This window comes from Perna viridis, chromosome 5, assembly GCF_037379345.1.
Source record: "Perna viridis isolate PV_CMFRI_1.1 ecotype Kerala chromosome 5, ASM3737934v1, whole genome shotgun sequence".
In the NCBI taxonomy this organism is placed as follows: Eukaryota; Metazoa; Mollusca; class Bivalvia; order Mytilida; family Mytilidae; genus Perna; species Perna viridis.
Window position 1 is genome coordinate 28413428 of NC_142449.1, and position 17682 is coordinate 28431109.

At 31.1% G+C, this 17682-nt stretch overlaps 1 protein-coding gene across 2 annotated transcripts; it reads right to left on the reverse strand.

Annotated features, from left to right (window-relative positions):
- Positions 1 to 70: 70 nt before the first annotated feature.
- On the reverse strand, positions 71 to 17588 carry LOC148616959 (activating signal cointegrator 1 complex subunit 2-like). Of its 2 annotated transcripts, XM_088584145.1 has the most exons (18): positions 17444 to 17588; positions 15847 to 16002; positions 14434 to 14492; positions 13651 to 13762; positions 12769 to 12966; positions 11501 to 11724; positions 10640 to 10714; positions 9816 to 9923; positions 8399 to 8464; positions 7870 to 7941; positions 7427 to 7485; positions 6393 to 6553; positions 5667 to 5774; positions 5110 to 5213; positions 3118 to 3231; positions 2246 to 2434; positions 1669 to 1741; positions 71 to 488 (listed from the first exon to the last, which is right to left on the reverse strand). In XM_088584145.1, the coding sequence occupies exons 1-18, from the start codon at positions 17522 to 17524 to the stop codon at positions 189 to 191; spliced, it is 2259 nt and encodes a 752-aa protein (XP_088440271.1). In that variant the 5' UTR covers positions 17525 to 17588; the 3' UTR covers positions 71 to 188. The 2 variants fall into 2 exon arrangements, with proteins under 2 accessions (XP_088440271.1, XP_088440272.1); XM_088584146.1 differs by lacking the exon at positions 10640 to 10714.
- Between the last annotated feature and the right edge of the window lie 94 nt (positions 17589 to 17682).

Here is a 17682-nt window from a genome sequence, read left to right on the forward strand (position 1 = left end):
TTTTTGTATTTACATTTAGTGGTTATGGCCCTTTTTATGTAAGGAATGGGAACTACAACAAAGACACAAGTAACTTCAAAACAATTTTATATAGTATATCAAGTAAGGTTCTGTTGACTTATCCTTTTCCTAATCCAGTACTGAGTTCAACGATAACAATATTGCACCAATGTAAACAATTTATTGTCTCATTTCACAGGAAATGCTGATCGTTTTTTATCTGCTTGTTGTCGCCTATGACCTCCTTTGTGCTGCTCTTTCCATCTTCTATTACGTAAAACGTCAGCATCTTGACCTTGACCTTTTGGTTTACCTTTGACATCATGTTTTTTCTCAGCACCGTCAGGGTTAGCTGGTCTGCTGTATCCATAGCGACGACCTTGAGCTCTCCTTTGTGCTTGCCATCTTGCTCGTTCTTCAGCCCTTTGTCTAAGAAGTGCAGGATTTTGTACAAATTCATCCCTAGGTGGCTTATCACTCTCAGAATCCTATAAAAGATGTTCGTAAATTGATAAATTTGGCAATATACTAATCAAGAATTTAGAAACTATCAAATAATCAGCTGTTATGAAAATTGATAGATTTTCTAAGCTGCCAGAAATTGATATTTAGAGCAACTGAACCCTAACATCTGACCCTCAGACATAGTTACAGAAAAGCTATCAGTTGTCTAAGCAGCTGATCTTCATGTTACTTTGAACAGCAAATGTACTGCTGGTAGTTCTCATAGTTTTGTTTTTTTTTTCTAATAAACTACTTCATTGTGTGTGTATGCAGATACAGTACTCATGAGAACTGATATGTTCAATGTGTCATAGTTTTCCTTTCCTCTTTCGTTTACTCTGTACTTTTTATGAGTAACTTGGTGGCTGTTTAGAAAAGCATAGTATGCTTACCCTCCCAGTGCACCTGGTCCATGCTCCCAGTTTAAAGTTGCTCATTTACATAAGTTGCTTTGTACAAATTATTTTGGTTATTTTATGTTATTTGTTGTGTCTGTCTGTTTTTATCCCTGGGTTACATTCTTTTGATTTCTGCTAGAATCTTGGTTCCCATGATTACTCTTTCATGCATTTCATAAAAATAGCTAAATTACATATGTAAGTACATAAGGTTAATTATGAACTTGAATACATGAGGAATCTGCAAAATATTATTGACAGACCAAGAAAAAAGATACAAAAGATTACAAGTATTAGAAGTATCAAAATTTCATAAAAGAAGTTTAATCCCAGTGTAAATACACAAGAACCCACTGATAATGAGTTATTTAAAAATATTACTAAAACAGAGTCAAAACAGAAAAGATAGCAAATCAAAGCATAGTTCTATTGATTTAAGATCAAGTGGTACATTACATTATATACAATTATAAAAACTGAGTCAAGCTCACTTGGTGATACCACCCACTCCCTTCCATAGGAACCATATTGACAATCATATAAGTTGTACGTTCAAATGGAAAAAAAACAAAATATGAGATCAAGGGAAAAAGAATTTTTGAAAGTTTCATCAAATTCCATTCAGCAATTTGTTTATAGTTGCAGATATGAACTGGAAACAGCCAGCATGATCACAATACAACTCCCATTTTTCAAATGGGGAGGGGGTATATCAATAGCCAAACAAAAATGCTCATTCATGTAATAACTTGAGAAAGATACTTACGTCAGATTCCGACTCTGAGCTAACATTCCCAGTGCCTTTCTTACCCCCTAGAATTCTTGGAACTGTAAATGGCCTGAAATAGATTTGGGACAATATTTCATATTTAGAAAAGAAGAACCAGTCTGATACAAAACTTTTGGTCTGAGATAAAACAGCATTCTGAATAATGTTGCTCAGATGGAGGATATAACTTAGATTTTGTTTCTCGAGTACATGTAAGTATTGCTTCTTTTTTTTAATAGTTTTCCTGATTTTTATACATATATAAATAAATAAATGTACTGTAAACAGTGAAATTTTCACAGCAGTTTTATTACTGCTATTTTAGCGGTAAGAACTTTATCATGAAAATAAGACTGAATTGAATATTTTTTCAAAGAACATAGTATTCTTTGGGGGAAAGGTTTCCAATTTAAAACTGCTTGGAAGTTGATTAATCACAGAAATCGTGAAGAATAGATGGTGCGAAAATTTACCGGTTTACAGTATACTGAATCATACAAATAAACAACAAAATTAAACCTTGTTCTTCAACCAGTCAAAAAAAAAACAGATAATGCAAAGGAAACCTCATTACCTCCTCACTGTCAACTCATCAGCAGAGTCGGCATCAAATGCTCCAATATTATTGGTATCATAGGTATCATCATATTCATCATCATACATTCCTGGTTCCTCATCCTCGTAGTCCAAGGTCAGACCATACCTCTCACTCACCTGACGTTTCATGTCATCATCTGGTTTGCTATCCAGGTCTTTCTTATCCCTAAAAAATACTTGTACCTCTGACACAACTAGGCAATTGTAAAGTACAAACAATTAATTAACTTTTTTTTAAGCCATGCCTAATAATTTTTTATAAATTATATTGACACCGGCCTTGTTTTCCTCATAGTTGAACTTTCACTTGCATACATCGTAAAAAAAAGAGATAGGAAATGCTACTGCAAATACACGATTTTCCTTTAAAATTCCATACCTACATATAAATACCTACCATTTCTATTTTTCACAATGACACCTGAATCACACACATGTAAATCATTAGAAAATGTTTAATATGCAAAGGGGACCAACAAAGAAGAAAATAAGATTTATACTAAAAAATTATAAAAGATAATATGGATCCCATATTTTAAAAAGTGAAACCACAGAAAAAAAGACCTATATAATATATATATTTTTTAATTTGACTTTTACCTTGTGAATTAGAATAAAATTTTAACTAACTGTATGTTCAAATTTCAATCACTAGTACTAACTGGCTTTTCAATTATTATGTTCTCAACATGTAGCACTGTGCCTCGTTACATTAAAAAAAATCTGAAATTGGGATTTCCCTAAAATCAAATTTTAGCCAAAAAAACCTCAGTATTTGAGGAGATTCTTAATTTGTTATTATTTTCTTTTTAATGAATCCTAGGTCAAGTATTGGTTTATATTCCCTACCTTTTGCCTTTAAAGACCTTACTCATGTCAACATCATCTCTTCTGAACACATCAAACTCATCATTATCAAATACATTGTGCCTTTTAGTTAAAACGGTTTCCTCTGGTACAGTTCTACAATAATATAAATATAATATAATATAATATAATATAACATTATATTATAGGGATATTGCATGAATAATATAATATAATATAATGTAATATAACATTATATTATAGGGATATTGCATGAATACTGGGGAATATTATCCCTACAAGAATTTTGTATTGCACAAGTTTACGAGTGCAAAAGATACATTCTTTTAAGAACAATATTCTCCAGTATTCATTTAATAACCATTTGTAGTGTTATATAAATTAGCCTTGTTTAAAATAAACTTTTGTCACAGATAACGTCACAAATTTTAAGTATATTTGCACTAATAAAATGGAAATTTATTACACGCTGATATTGCATTGCTTTCTATGAGGAAATTATATTGTTATACAACAAACAAAATTACTGGTGTTAAAGTCTTTTTGAGTAGCACTCCACATAAGAATCATGCAAAATGTGATTCAGGTTTGGAAAGCCTACATATTTTTATTTGTTTAAAATGTCACAATAAACATAAAGTAACGTGTTGGTTTTCATATAACCCTTGTTCATAGGATATAAAAAGTATATAGATTGTACTGTAAAATTCAACATTAAGGGAGATAACTCTGTAAATGACACTAAGGTCTCACTAACCACTTCCAGGTCAAATGGCCACCCCTCTATGTAGTACCAAAAACACACTGAACCTAGACATATGCATTGTAAGTGCATTATTTGTGTGTACTATGATTAAAAGTAGTCAAAATAAAGCTGAGAATGTGTACTTTAAAATCATATATGTAATTAACTACAAAAGTGTATGAATATTGTTTACATGTGTGAGTAATTTGCCCCCATGCTGTCAGTTAGCAGAACAGGTAAAAATGTGGATTTTCAGTATTATCTATTCAAGTAAATTTTCTGAAGAATTTCTACAATGATCGTACCATTAGCATAATGATTTTGGAAGCCTTAATTTCCAAGCTTCGCAACGGTATGCAACTTTAAGATGTCATTTGTCCTGGGAATTCACAGTGAGACTTTGAAAATTACTTTTTTAACATGTAAAGTAATGGAAACGTTAGAAGTGGTCAGTGAGACCTAAAATACAATACAAACTATTGGACTGTCTATGTTAATTATCTCCTAGCAGGCAGATTGGAATGAATAATTATACATTTCATCATATACACATAAAAAGCAACTTAATAACAAAAAATAAAATTTGTAGCCTTTTTTTTTTCAGGTATATAACATTTTACAGAATTTGTATTATTTTTTACAGAGACTGCTACTTACTGTGGGGACAAGGATAACACAGTGGAAACTGTCTAAAAAGAACCTGACGAACAGAAAGCTGTGTAAAGCAGACATCTTTAGAAGTTTTTCAATACAACAGTGATTTTGTTACCTTGAATTTACCTCCAAATAGAGGTTATTTCCCAAAGAAACATTACCTACAAATCTTGCAATATTCTCCAAAAATCACAATTTGCCTTTGCATTTTTGGTTCCACAGTACACATGTAAAGAATAATCCATTGTGACAATAAAAATATGAAAATAATATAGTCACTCAGCAAGAATAAAATAAACAGAATTTTTCACTGCAAATATTCCAATTCTAAAATATTGTTGAACTGGTTGAATTTGTTACCATTCTATTTATTCCTCTCTTCATGCCAAAATATTTGCAGGAGTTGCTGTTCTTCTTCTGTATAAATATCTCCATATACCTTGTGGAGGGGATTACTTTATTCTGCAGATCACTACGATTCCAAGGTTTAATTATTAGTGTAGCAGAAATGGCCTTGTAGTTCTGATTGACTTCTTGATAAGAATGAATACCAGGTGTGCCTACAGCCAGAACTGATTGATATTGTAATGGCTATTCACACAAAACTGACTCACCTTGGCATCTTTCTATCCAAACTTTGAAGTGAAGGCGGAAGCTTGTCTTCTAACACAGCATTAATAACTTTCTCCATGTTATAACCCAATTCATCAAAGCACAACTAAAGCAACAAACATAGTAGCATATTTAATTATTGCAAGACATGTTTTTGAAAATGACACATCAAATTAAACACAAGTACACAAAAACTAAGTGTCAAAGGCAAAAAAAACAATACATAACTGAAATTTGTTTGTGGTCTTTCAAAAAAAAACACAACTTTACCTGTACAAAAATAACTTTCCTGGCAATTACAAAACCAGTATGAAGAACTCAGACTCCTACATTATTACCAAATGCAAAAGATGGAATAAGTAAGCATGTTGTGTACATATCTAGAAAAATATAATATGTAATGTGTGTATAGTATATTCTTTTTATATATTTTGTTGTAAAAATTCTGAACAACAAATGAAATTCTTGCCATCCATCTCCATCATTAAAAAAAAATTATAAATGCTTTATGATTTTTTTTTCTCAAATAAATGTACAATGTATGTAAGTTAGTTTATACCTCAATAAAACCTTCCCCTAAATCTGGCAACAAGTCCTTGACAGATGATATCAGAGAGTCCAATTCTACTCCAATTTTTCTAGGTTCACTACAAGCCCCTTCATATTCCTAAAAAAAATACATGAAATAAAAAGAACATGGAATGGGAATGTGTGTAATGATTTATATTAAGTAGTCTTTGTAAGACTCATGCAAATTCTGTAATATATGATACACCCGAAAAAAAGGCTACATATTTTTATTTTTGTTATTAAGTTGCTTTATATGTCTATATGATCAAATGCATAATTATTCATTCCAATATTTCTGCTCTTATGAGGTAATCCACACTGAAAAATCTAAGAGTTTTCTACTGAGTTTTAGTGTCATTCACAGAGTTATCTCCCTTAATTTTGAATTCTACAGTACATTCTATATAATTTTAATTTTTTTTAACAAGGGTAATATGAAAAACCACATGTAAATTTCTGTTTACTATTACATTTTAAATAAAACCTAAAAAATAAAAATATGTAGGCTTTCCAACCATAAATCACATTTTGCATGATTCCCATTTGAAGTGCAATTTAACTTATCATTATACACATTACCTGCTTTACCTCTAGAACCGTTTGTGTGAGATGTTTTTCCCCATTGACACTGTCAAATGTGGGAGATTTGTATGTGAAAGCAAATTTTTTATGTGAAAAATCAATTATTTTAGTAAAGTATTTTTCACTGGCATACATTGCTGTATGTAGCAGCATAGTCTTCCTGTGAATGTTTCTCCATAGCTGAAGCACCAGTAGCTTGTGGAGCACCACCAGCTGCAACAAGAGGCTCCGGGGATCCATCAGGACTTGTTCTTCCTCCTCTATACACTCCACCTGTTGGCTTTCTCCTCTTACCTACAAAACAATATATGAAATAATTTTAATTTCAGAAGTAACAGATTTTTGATTGGATAAATGAAATGTTAAAATTTTGTTATGTCATTGTGACGTCAACAACATTCTTCGATGATCTATTTGTTAAATTATGATACTAAAATTAAATTATAAAGAATTACTGTTATATTTGTTTTGTATATTTGAAATAAACTCAATGCCAGTGGTGCACACTTCAAATAACTCAATTCGCAAGTTATTTAGTGTGCACCATGTGACTGAGATTATTTCTTCATAAAAAAAAATAATATAACAGCCATTCCTTAAATACCTTTTTTCAACCAGTCATAACGTTTGCAATATTTGAACAATGATGATGATAATCATTAGAATTGGCTCTTGAGACAATCCACATTCATGGAAGTTCATCATTAAGCATGATATTACTAACACAAGTGAATAGGGTAAATGTTTTTTTCACATCAACATCAGGAAAATATTTTTGTCTCAATTGCCCTCCCCCCCCCACCATTTCTAAATCTCCAGATTGACCTATCAAAAGTTAACCATAAATAGCAAAGTGTGCACTAAGTGATTGAGATTATATCATTTCTTCATTAAACTGAAAAAAAATGTAACAGCCTTTCCTTAAATATTTTTCTTTTACAAGCCATAATGTTTGTCACATTTGAAGAAAGATGATGATAATTATATTCATCAAAATTGGCACTTATGACAATCCATATTCATGGAAGTTCATCATTAAGCATGGTATTAATTAACACAAGTGAATAGGATAAATATTCTCACACATCTTCATCAGGAATATTTGTTGTCCCAATTGCCACCCCCCCCTCATTTCTAAATCTCATGATCTGCCAATGAAAAGTTTACCATAAGTAGCAAATGCTGACTGGACTGCTTCCTGTATATATTGGATCCTTGTCTCATCTCTGTTCCATGGGTTAAGGAAAATACATACATAAACACTATAAGTTAGAATTTATGCATGACGTATAAAAGTGAATATTTTTGACATTTAAGAGAGTTGCTCTTAATCTAGATCAGTTTTAACAAATGTAAAATGATTAAAAATTTGAGTTTACATGTTAATAGTGCATGTTTGTATAAAAGATGGGCCCTAAATTTCTGAACTGTTTAATTTCTCTATAAGAAAGGCCTTGATTGTTCTTCAAACTAACAAAAAAAAATTTACATGTATGTTATCTTTTTCAAAAAGTGAAATTAATAAAATTCATAAACTCTTGTATGGTATTCTGAGAAGGTGAATGTATGTATCTAAACAAAAAACTGCATAAAGCAGTTACTAAGGATACACATTTGATGACTGCATTATAATGTCAAGGTACATCTGTACTTGGAAACATCCATCAAGGTCTGCTAAAAACCTGCAAAAGAAAATACCAGTAGTGATTTACACTATATTATCTTTACATTATATTTTGAGTTTAGAAGACTAGTGTTGATGACTTTGAAAAATTAAAAAAGCCAAATATTGTGTCATGTCTAACTTGTCTGTAAATTTAGGCAAGGGTTGAATTACATTGCACTTGTTTGTAAACAAGGCTTCAAAAGCAGAGGTCTGAGGTGTGTGACCCTCATTTTCTGATGCAGACCATTTAAATTTCATTTACCTTAGTCCTGAATGTGTCGTACACTTATTATTATTATTAACTCTTATTGATGACCTTTCATTTTCTTCCATTGGACCTTTTAATTAGGATTTTAAAAAAAAGTTCAAGACCTTTCAATCTTGAAAATAAATTTAATTCCTATTTAAATATACAATACAGAATTGATTAGTCACCTGCACATTTAAGACAATACATGTACATTGATATTTACCTTCTGTCTCCCAGTATAGATGAAAATGTTTCAATGAAACCTTCAATACATTCGGCAACCTTCTCGCTAAAAAAATCAGAAATAAGTATTACATTGTGTGTAACTAAATCTCTACAGTTTCTGCCAAATATTTAAATTAATTTGATTGTTAATTTCTATTCTTAGCAAGAAAGGTCAATTTCCATAATCTATCTTCGTACTGTGACATCATTAATGTCCATCATTCCACAGTCAGCAATTCAAATAATACCAAACTAAATAAGTCTTTAATGAAAGGACCAATATTAATTTTGACTGCAATCGGAAAGAAATCAAATTATTAAGGATTGTTATTTTTTTTAATTTTTTTTTTTTTAACTTATGCTTCACAGTTCATGAAGTGTAAATTGCCAAAAAAGTTGGTTATTTCGCACAACTTGGTCAAATATAAAAACATTCCATAAATAGTTAACTGGAAAAGTCTTTTTATGAACAAATTTATCTGAAAAGAAGTAAAAAATAAACCAAATGGGGATCAAAAAAATTTTTTGGCAAGCAATCATAACTTTATCATAACTTAAAACTTGGCCCTACTGACGAATTACTTTTTTTCTAAAAATTCAATATTAATTCTTTGTACCTACATGTACAAAGTCATAGGAATACTATTATGACAATGATTCAGAATCTTGAAAATTGTTGACTCATTACTGAACATTTGGACCGGCAGCTTGGATGTTTTTGTCTTACCAAAAACAAATCTGCTGATCAAATACATTCATGTTTACAGCTTGGATTGTCAGCCATACTTGAAGAACGACATATTAACTAATCTTACTAACACTTGTTTAAACTATCAAAGTTGATGACTGGTTAAAGAAAACATATTTGTGGTCAATCACGGTGGTTGTTACATATAATTATTGGGAAGAAGTTACCTGAGTAGTGGTTCTTGTCACATCTGTTGTACTGAATATGTAATTTCAGACTCAAATAAACTTATAAAAACATGAAACTAACCTTATCATTACAGAGCGGAATTAAACAGTGTATTGTTGGACCTTATGAAAAAACAATTAACCTGAAGTTTGGTCAGACACAATCATGAAATTTTATCAAACCTTCCCAAATAGTGTCGGTCAGGACTGTGCAACCGGCAATTATACGATGTCTGATGTTTACAAAATTATGACCATAGTTGAAAGTATTCATTGAAAATCTGTATTAATTCTGAAATTATTGTGCCATTAATTATTACAATTTTGTTATTTTATTAAAAAGTGAAGGTTTAGCAATTTTGAGAAAAAAAAACACATTAGTTATGATATAATTTCAACAATGCAAGTTTAAGTGCAACATTCTTAGTAACAAAAAAAGGAGTAATTTCTAAATTTCCAGTACTAAAATACATTCTTCTAACTATAATATAATTCCCTACCTCTGATCAAGAATAGGCTGAAGATAACAATGATTGACCATAGTATTCACTACTTTCATGAATGATGTTGATGCTTGCTTTAGTTTCCTCTTCAGTAACTTCATATGACTGTAAAACATACACTATAGCATATTTAATTAATTCATTAATTTCAATATTTAATCTAATGACTATGAGGAAAAAAACAATAACAGCAACCTCAATATGTAGATCATGCTTCTAAACATGACATGAAACATGGTTCATAACTGTTTTGTTGGAGATGACATAATTTGGAAATGAAGTATAGTAAAGAAGGGATTGTTTGGACTTTTAACCCAGATTCAAAGCCTGTGCCCTACGAAGTCAAAGCATATTCCAATTGGTTGAGGTATCAGCCATATAACAACATAAGCAAAGACTGAAATCATAGAAGTTTTAAGCAACGGAAAATATAAGAGAGGTACATGCTTAATGTGAATTATGGCATCCCCTGGCCATGTAAAATTTCTTGTAAAATTTATTCCAGTGTGTTCATGTTAACAGGGCTAGTTGAAAGACAAGTAATAGTAATACTCTGTGAATATCCACTTGAAGAGGAAATAAAAAAGAAGAATTTTTGAACCATTAAAAGGTAAATTAATTTATAAAATGCATATATTTTTGGAAAAGGAACATACAAATGTAGTTGTGTTTAAAATTTTGTAGATACACAAGACAAATGGCAAACACTCAAAAGTAAATTCCTATACATTGTAAAACCAGTCCTTCCAGTGTCATAATGTTTTCATATGATAAGATTCAATATACCTATAATACATGCATATAATAGGGACATGACAGACCTGACATTATCAGCTTCTCTAATCTTTAAAGCAGATGATATTTCTGGGAAAACTGAATCATAAAATTCTGCTAGCCTACAAACAAAACAAAAAAAAACAAAACGACAAATGTTAAATTTTCTTTCTCCAAAATTTATATGGTAATTTGTGATTTCTGATAACTTAAGAAGTACATAAGTATAAAGTGCTATTCTCTGTAAGAATCAGGCAGTATGTGTATCCTGGTGGGGAAAAAACACCAGTTTCTTTTTATAATATCATATTCAAAATATTATCTGAAATATAGAAATGGCATTCATTTCTTTTTTAAACTGCAATAACTTGAGGCAAAAATTATATGAAAAGCATTCCAATAAAATGATAAAAGGGAGATAAATCATTTCCCCATCCCTTTCCTGCATCATCTGACACTTTTAAGACAATCAAACTGTGAATTCATCTTCAATAGACCATAAACTATGTGCCCAAATTGTCAACTTTCTGTGTTTCGTCTGAGCAGGATTCATTATTTTTTTCTATTTTCCTTGATTTTTACAGATTCAATCCCTTAAGTTCTAATGAAAAATATCTACCAAGAAACATACTTTTTTCTCTATAAAAGTCTGTAATTAATTGTTTGAATTGTTTCTAATGTACATGTATTACTTTACATTGTGACATTTTTTTTCATATTCTATGGAGTGGTTTAATCATCCCTCAGATACTATAACTCATAAATATGATGTGCACTAAAGCATAAATTGAAAAATTACATCTTTCCAAAAAGGCAAAATTTCAAAAAAGAATTATTTCCACTCTTTTTGTCCACAGCTATTACAGATAATCTTTTACTGAATTCTTTGATCTACTCAGTACACATACCTGGGAATAAAACACTCTTGTTGAAACAATTCACATGACTGTGGATGAATTTCCATAAAAATAGCTAAGGTCAAGGCTATGTCTGCTAAGTACAGAATAATATCTTGTAAATCTGAAATATTCATGGAAGTCAAAGATGTATCTTTCCCTGGAGATGAAAGTTTCTGAGGTGACATTGAGTGTTCTATGCTGACTCCACATTTTTCAGCAATGTCATGAAAGACCTGAAAATAAACATTTATATTTATAATTTTTTTCGATTGAAACATTTCGATGCATCCAGAAAAGATTTTGCGGAAACTAAGTTTACTTTTTTTAAGAACCTTAAAATATACTACTGATATTATTTTTCCCCTAAAGAAATAATGCCATTTTGATACAGTAAGCTACATTATTATGTCAACAATGTAAGTGTGTACTTCTACATTATAGGGTTATATACAAGGGAATATCATCCCAAGTAGAATTTTGTATTGCATGAGTCTACAAATGCAATATACATTCTATAAGAGATAATATTCACCAGTATTCAACCAATAACCCTTTTATTGTACTGCAATAAAATTAAGTCATGTTTAAAACGTCACAAATTTAAACTATATTTGCATTGGTGCAGTATGGAAATTTATTGCACACCAACATTGCATTGCTTTCTATGGAGAAATTATATTGCTACACAATAAACAAGAATATATTGCCAAGTTTATAACTTATATCTATATATGAAAACAACTAAATAAATTATTTGTTTGATCTTACATGTATACAAATGTTCTTTGGAAACAAAATAATTTTAAACACATAACTGAAACAACATATGTACATTATCAATACTAGTAGAAAGAAAACCGTCTAAATTATATTAAGCTCATGGAAATGCAGTGGAGGGACACAGAAATGCTGGGCACCTGTCTGTTCATAAAACATTTGTTGAAGCACTCTTACGCCTTCCTTTACAGTTTACATGTATTCAGTGAATTTGATATTTTGCCCTTTATGACAATTTGGAGACATAGAAATGTTGCTTTTCATTTTTTTTTACATTTTGAAAAAAAAAGCAAAATCAATAATTCTAGGAAAAGTGACTAAAAATCTTACAATTACAGTGAAATGTGTATTAAACTAATCCTGAAAATCTACACCCTTTCCAAAACAAATATTCTTAGAAATCATGATACACTGTATCAGTTTCAGTACATTTGAAACCTTGTAAACCTACAATAGACAGGTTTTATTGTTGGTAGGAGTACATGTACATGTAATTGTACCTGTATAATTGTTGGTACAGCATATAAAAGGTCATCATTGTATTTAGGCTGCTGTGTAAAAATGTTGTCCACCATCTTTGTCAATAATTGTGTATTTCCTTCTCCATACAGTACACATAGGTCAAATATTTTAGGTATGTCAAATATAAAATTCTCATACAATATTTCTCCAAATACATGTGGTGTCAAATGATGTTCCTGCAACAATAAATATTTAGTATTAGTATATAATCAGTTTTTAATGCAACTTATTGAAATAACATAAATGACAAAATCAATAAATTTTCCCAAAGTATGATTCACAAAAACAGAATTATTTATGCATAGTACAGTATCAAAGTTTTGCACAGTTTTAAGTAGCAGTCATTGAAAGAATCATACAAATTATCTAATATGTGATACACCTCAAAAAAGGCTATACATTTTTAATTTTGTTATTAAGTGCTTTATAGGTCTATATGATGAAATTTATTTTCATTCATTCCAATCTGTCTGCTCTTAAGAAATAATCCACATTGAAAATTCAATAGTTTCTATTGTATTTTAATGTTATTTACAGAGTTATCTCCCTTAATTTTGAACTCTACAATGCATTCTATATCTTTTCATCTACTAAGAGTGCAGGTCATATGAAAAGCCACATGTTAATTTCTGTTAACTATGACATTTTAATCAAAACAGCAAAAATAAAAATATGTAGGCTTTCCAACTATGAATCACATTTTGCATGATTCTTACTTGGAGTGCTACTTAAGCATTATCCATATTATGGGTATTGTTGAGACAATGCACTGTTACTGTTGATATACACTTTGTTGCAAATTATTATTCAATTAATACTTAGGAAACTTCTTTAGAATATTCTTGCAACATTTCTAGTACCTTTGATTCTTTATATGTAGCCATTCTAAGACATGACATGAACACCAATCTATGGATCTCATTGTGAAGTGATTGAACATCATCTGTCAGCTGATATACAACATCATAGGATCTGAAACAATACGTAAGAATACTGGTACATTGCAACTTGTTTAAAAAATCACAGAAACTCCAGGAAATGTCTAGTTTAGGAAGGTTTATCCATTATAAAAGGATTATTTGGATAAGTTTCACTGTAAACCGGTTATTTACTTGCTTACCCTTCCAGAGTGCCTGCAATCAGTTCATTTACATGCTTACCCTTCTGGATGTCACTTCTATATTCTGTGGGAGTTTCAATTGCTAGTGCTACAGTATTCTGTGTTTTATCTCGTTTTCTTTATTTTTATATTTTATTTGTTTAAGGATGTGCCCTGCTTTTGTTAGATTTTCGGACTCCTCTGGTTTTATCCTTTTCATGGCATTAATAATTTTTGCCCAGTGACCCCATTTTTCTTATCACAGTTTCATAATACATGAAACACACCTTGAAATGTTATTTGAGAAGTTTTTATGAAATTCTTGTTTTTAATAGATAAAACCTACTAATACAAAACCAATGGAAAATCAAGAGATATCTTTTTCCCAACAAAATTACAAAATGCTTATATCTCATAAACAAGCATACTGACATCAATTCTTTCTACTTATATTGTTAAAGCATGAAATATTTTATAAAATTTAACAGCCCTTTGAAATCCTTGTTATTCTAAAGATGAGCAGCTAACATCCTAAATATCTTACCTTGGTGAAAATCTAAGGTATGTATCCAGAAGATTCTGCAATGTACTGTCGTATATGATCTGAAACAAAGACTTAACTAATAAGTATGAAATAAAAATATATATATAAAACAAAATATTTTATTTGAATTTGCATTTTTTTTTTATTTTCTACAGAGGCACTGCAAGTGAAATACATTTGTCAGAATGTAAGAACATGCATGAGCCATCTCTCTCTCTAGTCCTTGTTATGCCTCGGGACACATAGGGCAAGGACTAGACTTCTCCATTTTTCTCTATCTTGAGCAGTTTTCTCCAGTTCTCCCAAAGTTAGGCTGTGATCTCTCATTTCCTTTTCCACAGTTCTTTGCCTGGTGTTTTTTTTGGTCGTCCAGGTTTCCTCTTTCCTTCTGGTGTCCATCTAAGTGCTACCTTAGTGATGTTGTTGGCTGGTTTTCGTAGCACATGCCCAATTCATTTCCATCTTCGCTTTACAAGTAAAGTTCTCATATCGTCTGTATTTGTTATTTCATGTAATTCTACGTTGGTAATCTTATTTGGCCAGAAAATCCTCATGATCTTTCTGAGGCATCCATTGTGAAAACTCGAAAGTCTGCATATATCTTTCCCTGTCATTCTCCAGCATTCTGCCCCATAGAGTAGTACAGACAGAACACAGCTGTTATAGATTTTTATTTTTGTCTTTCTACTTATGTCATTTGTTTTCCATATGCTCTGGAGGTTGATGAAAGCACCTCTAGCTTTACTTAGTCTGGCATTTATGTCTTTATCCGCACCACCATCTAATGTAACTATGCTTCCAAGGTATGAGAATGATGTTGTGTTGTGTGATTATTTCTATCTATCTGTATTTGTGCTGGTTGTTTGGTATTTAAGGACATAACTTCAGTTTTCCTGATATTGATTTTCAGTCAAGTCCAATTTTGAGCCATGATGGGGTAAAAATATACATAAATCAACATTTTTAATGAATTTTTTTTTTTTAATATCTCTGATTTTTTTTAAATAGATAGTTCCACATGTATTGTAAATTTCAGTTTTAACCCGGGCATTGATAACAGGAACAAGCAAGTTTAAAATTATTGATCACTTCTGGACTTTTGACAAGGTCAATACGATATATATGGATCTGTTCAGATTATAATTTAAATTTTCTTTTTCTCTACATCATTTCTTACATGATTGTGGTTCTTGGGCAAAGAGGACCATAACAGTTGGATCAAAACTTAGAATTACAATTTCAATATATTAAAAACCAGAAACATAGCATCCATAAACATGTACATACATGTTAAAATAAAATATGGCTGCAGGCACACAATATATCCTTCAAATCAAAAGCATAAGTGCAACACAGATTGCTACACAATACAATGTACATTTTTTTACAAATGAAGTATTTATATATATCTACCTGACACCAGAACTTATCATGAGGTTGTTGTAACAGCCAATGCAGGTCATCTGATATAAACTTTAATCTGTCCTTCCATTCTTCCATAGCAACTTCATCACCTATGGGTGGTGCCTGGTAAGACACAAACTGAATGTCTTCTTTCCATCGTGGGTCCTTATATTGGAAAAAAATCATAATTTTAAAAGTAGACCCTTTTGTGCAAAGTTGATGAGCATGTTCCATAAATACCCCTGCAAGGTAGGGCTTGGGTAGAACAAAAGAATTTGCCTCTTAGAACTGTAATTTGAGCATGCTCAACGCATGCTCATTGGCAACCACACAGTTAACACAAAAAGGTCTATGCATTATCATATTATTTAGTTTAACAATAAAAATGCCTTGCAGGATATAGCTAGTCCTGAGATTGTTCTGACGTCCAACAGCTGATAATCCAGGCATGCTACTGTTATGGCTCTTGAAAAATTTAGAGTAGGTATACCATGAAAGTTTATACTATTAAGATTATCATGTACAGGTAGATGCTTTTCTGTAGTAATTCATGTTTTGAGAATAGAAATTTAAAATAATTAACAAAATATTGTGATCTTGAACTTGTGATGTTCAAGATCACAGAGTCAAATATTGTGTAATTTTGTAAAAATAAGGAGTGTGCAAATTTCGTACAGTAAAAAAACATGTTAATAGAGCAGTCTGATGTACATGCAACAATGAATAACTGTCTCTCCTTAAATAAACAGAATTTCCACTTTCAAGCATAATCTGGTGATGTTGATATGGGACAAACTCTAACGTTCCATAGCCCCAGCTTGTCTGGCAAAACAGCTGTTGGGTGTCATAGCAATCTCGGACTAGGGCATACAAAATGTAGCTTGTTACAATTGCAGAGGTTGAGGCAAGTTTGTGCACATCATTCAAGCTTGATACAACTCTGAACTTAATAAAAAAAGTAAAACAAAAAAAACACAACACGGCTGATGTGAATTCGAATACTGTATGCATTTTGAACATACATTGTATGACTACAGTACTGTCAATAGTATTTTTCTCTTCTTCTTCTTTGATTTTCTGCACACCATCAAACTTGATGATTATGTGCCATGCATACGTGGGTTTCAATTTACAAAACATAATTTGTCAAAATATTTACAAGATCAATACATTTTTTTTAATATTTTGTACTGTATAATTAGTGTTAATTCTATACACAATGTCTTTATTTTACTGTTCGTAGAGGCTTTCAAGTGCAGATGTTGTGGTCTGTTGTTTAAAACTCTCTAGGGTTGTGCAATGTACAAAAGTTGTCGGTAATATGTTCAACTGTGTTCAAAACTCTATAAGCTTCACATAGACAGAGATCGATACTAACAGTAGTCCAGTAATCCTGTGCCACCCAATTTTTTGAGAGGACTACTTGAAAAATGTTCACGGTAGTCCTATGGGCTCTCTAAATTTGGCCATATTTTTCAAAAGATCTAAGAACAGAACCATCATTATTGTCTGCGAACTACCTGTTTTGCCTCCGAAGTAGTCATGTTGACCACCAAACAAATGAAGTTAGTGTCAAACCCTTACAAAGACATAAAAGGGTGTTTACCAATAATGAAACATGTTCTTTCTTCCCATTTGTTTCTACTGTAACATTCCTTTTATCTAGAGCAATACCGTATTCTGTCATTCTTACTGATCAGATAAATTTCACAACCTCATAGTGTCAAAAAGACGTTAAAGTGTCCATTTTAAATGCGTCTTAAGCGTATTCAAATTTATATATTTTAGACACATTTGGACTGTATTTATGTAACTTTAAATCAAATTGATTTAAAAAAAGATTAT

Coding starts and splice junctions, on each gene's coding strand:
- LOC148616959 (XM_088584145.1), bottom strand. CDS start 17,524: ATGACAGAATACGGTATTGCTCTAGATAAAAGGAATGTTACAGTAGAA. Junction 14,493..15,846: donor ATGATAAGTTCTGGTGTCAG/GTAGATATATAT, acceptor TCTTTGTTTCAG/ATCATATACGACAGTACATT. Junction 5,775..6,392: donor ATGCTGCTACATACAGCAAT/GTATGCCAGTGA, acceptor TATTTTTTTTAG/GAATATGAAGGGGCTTGTAG.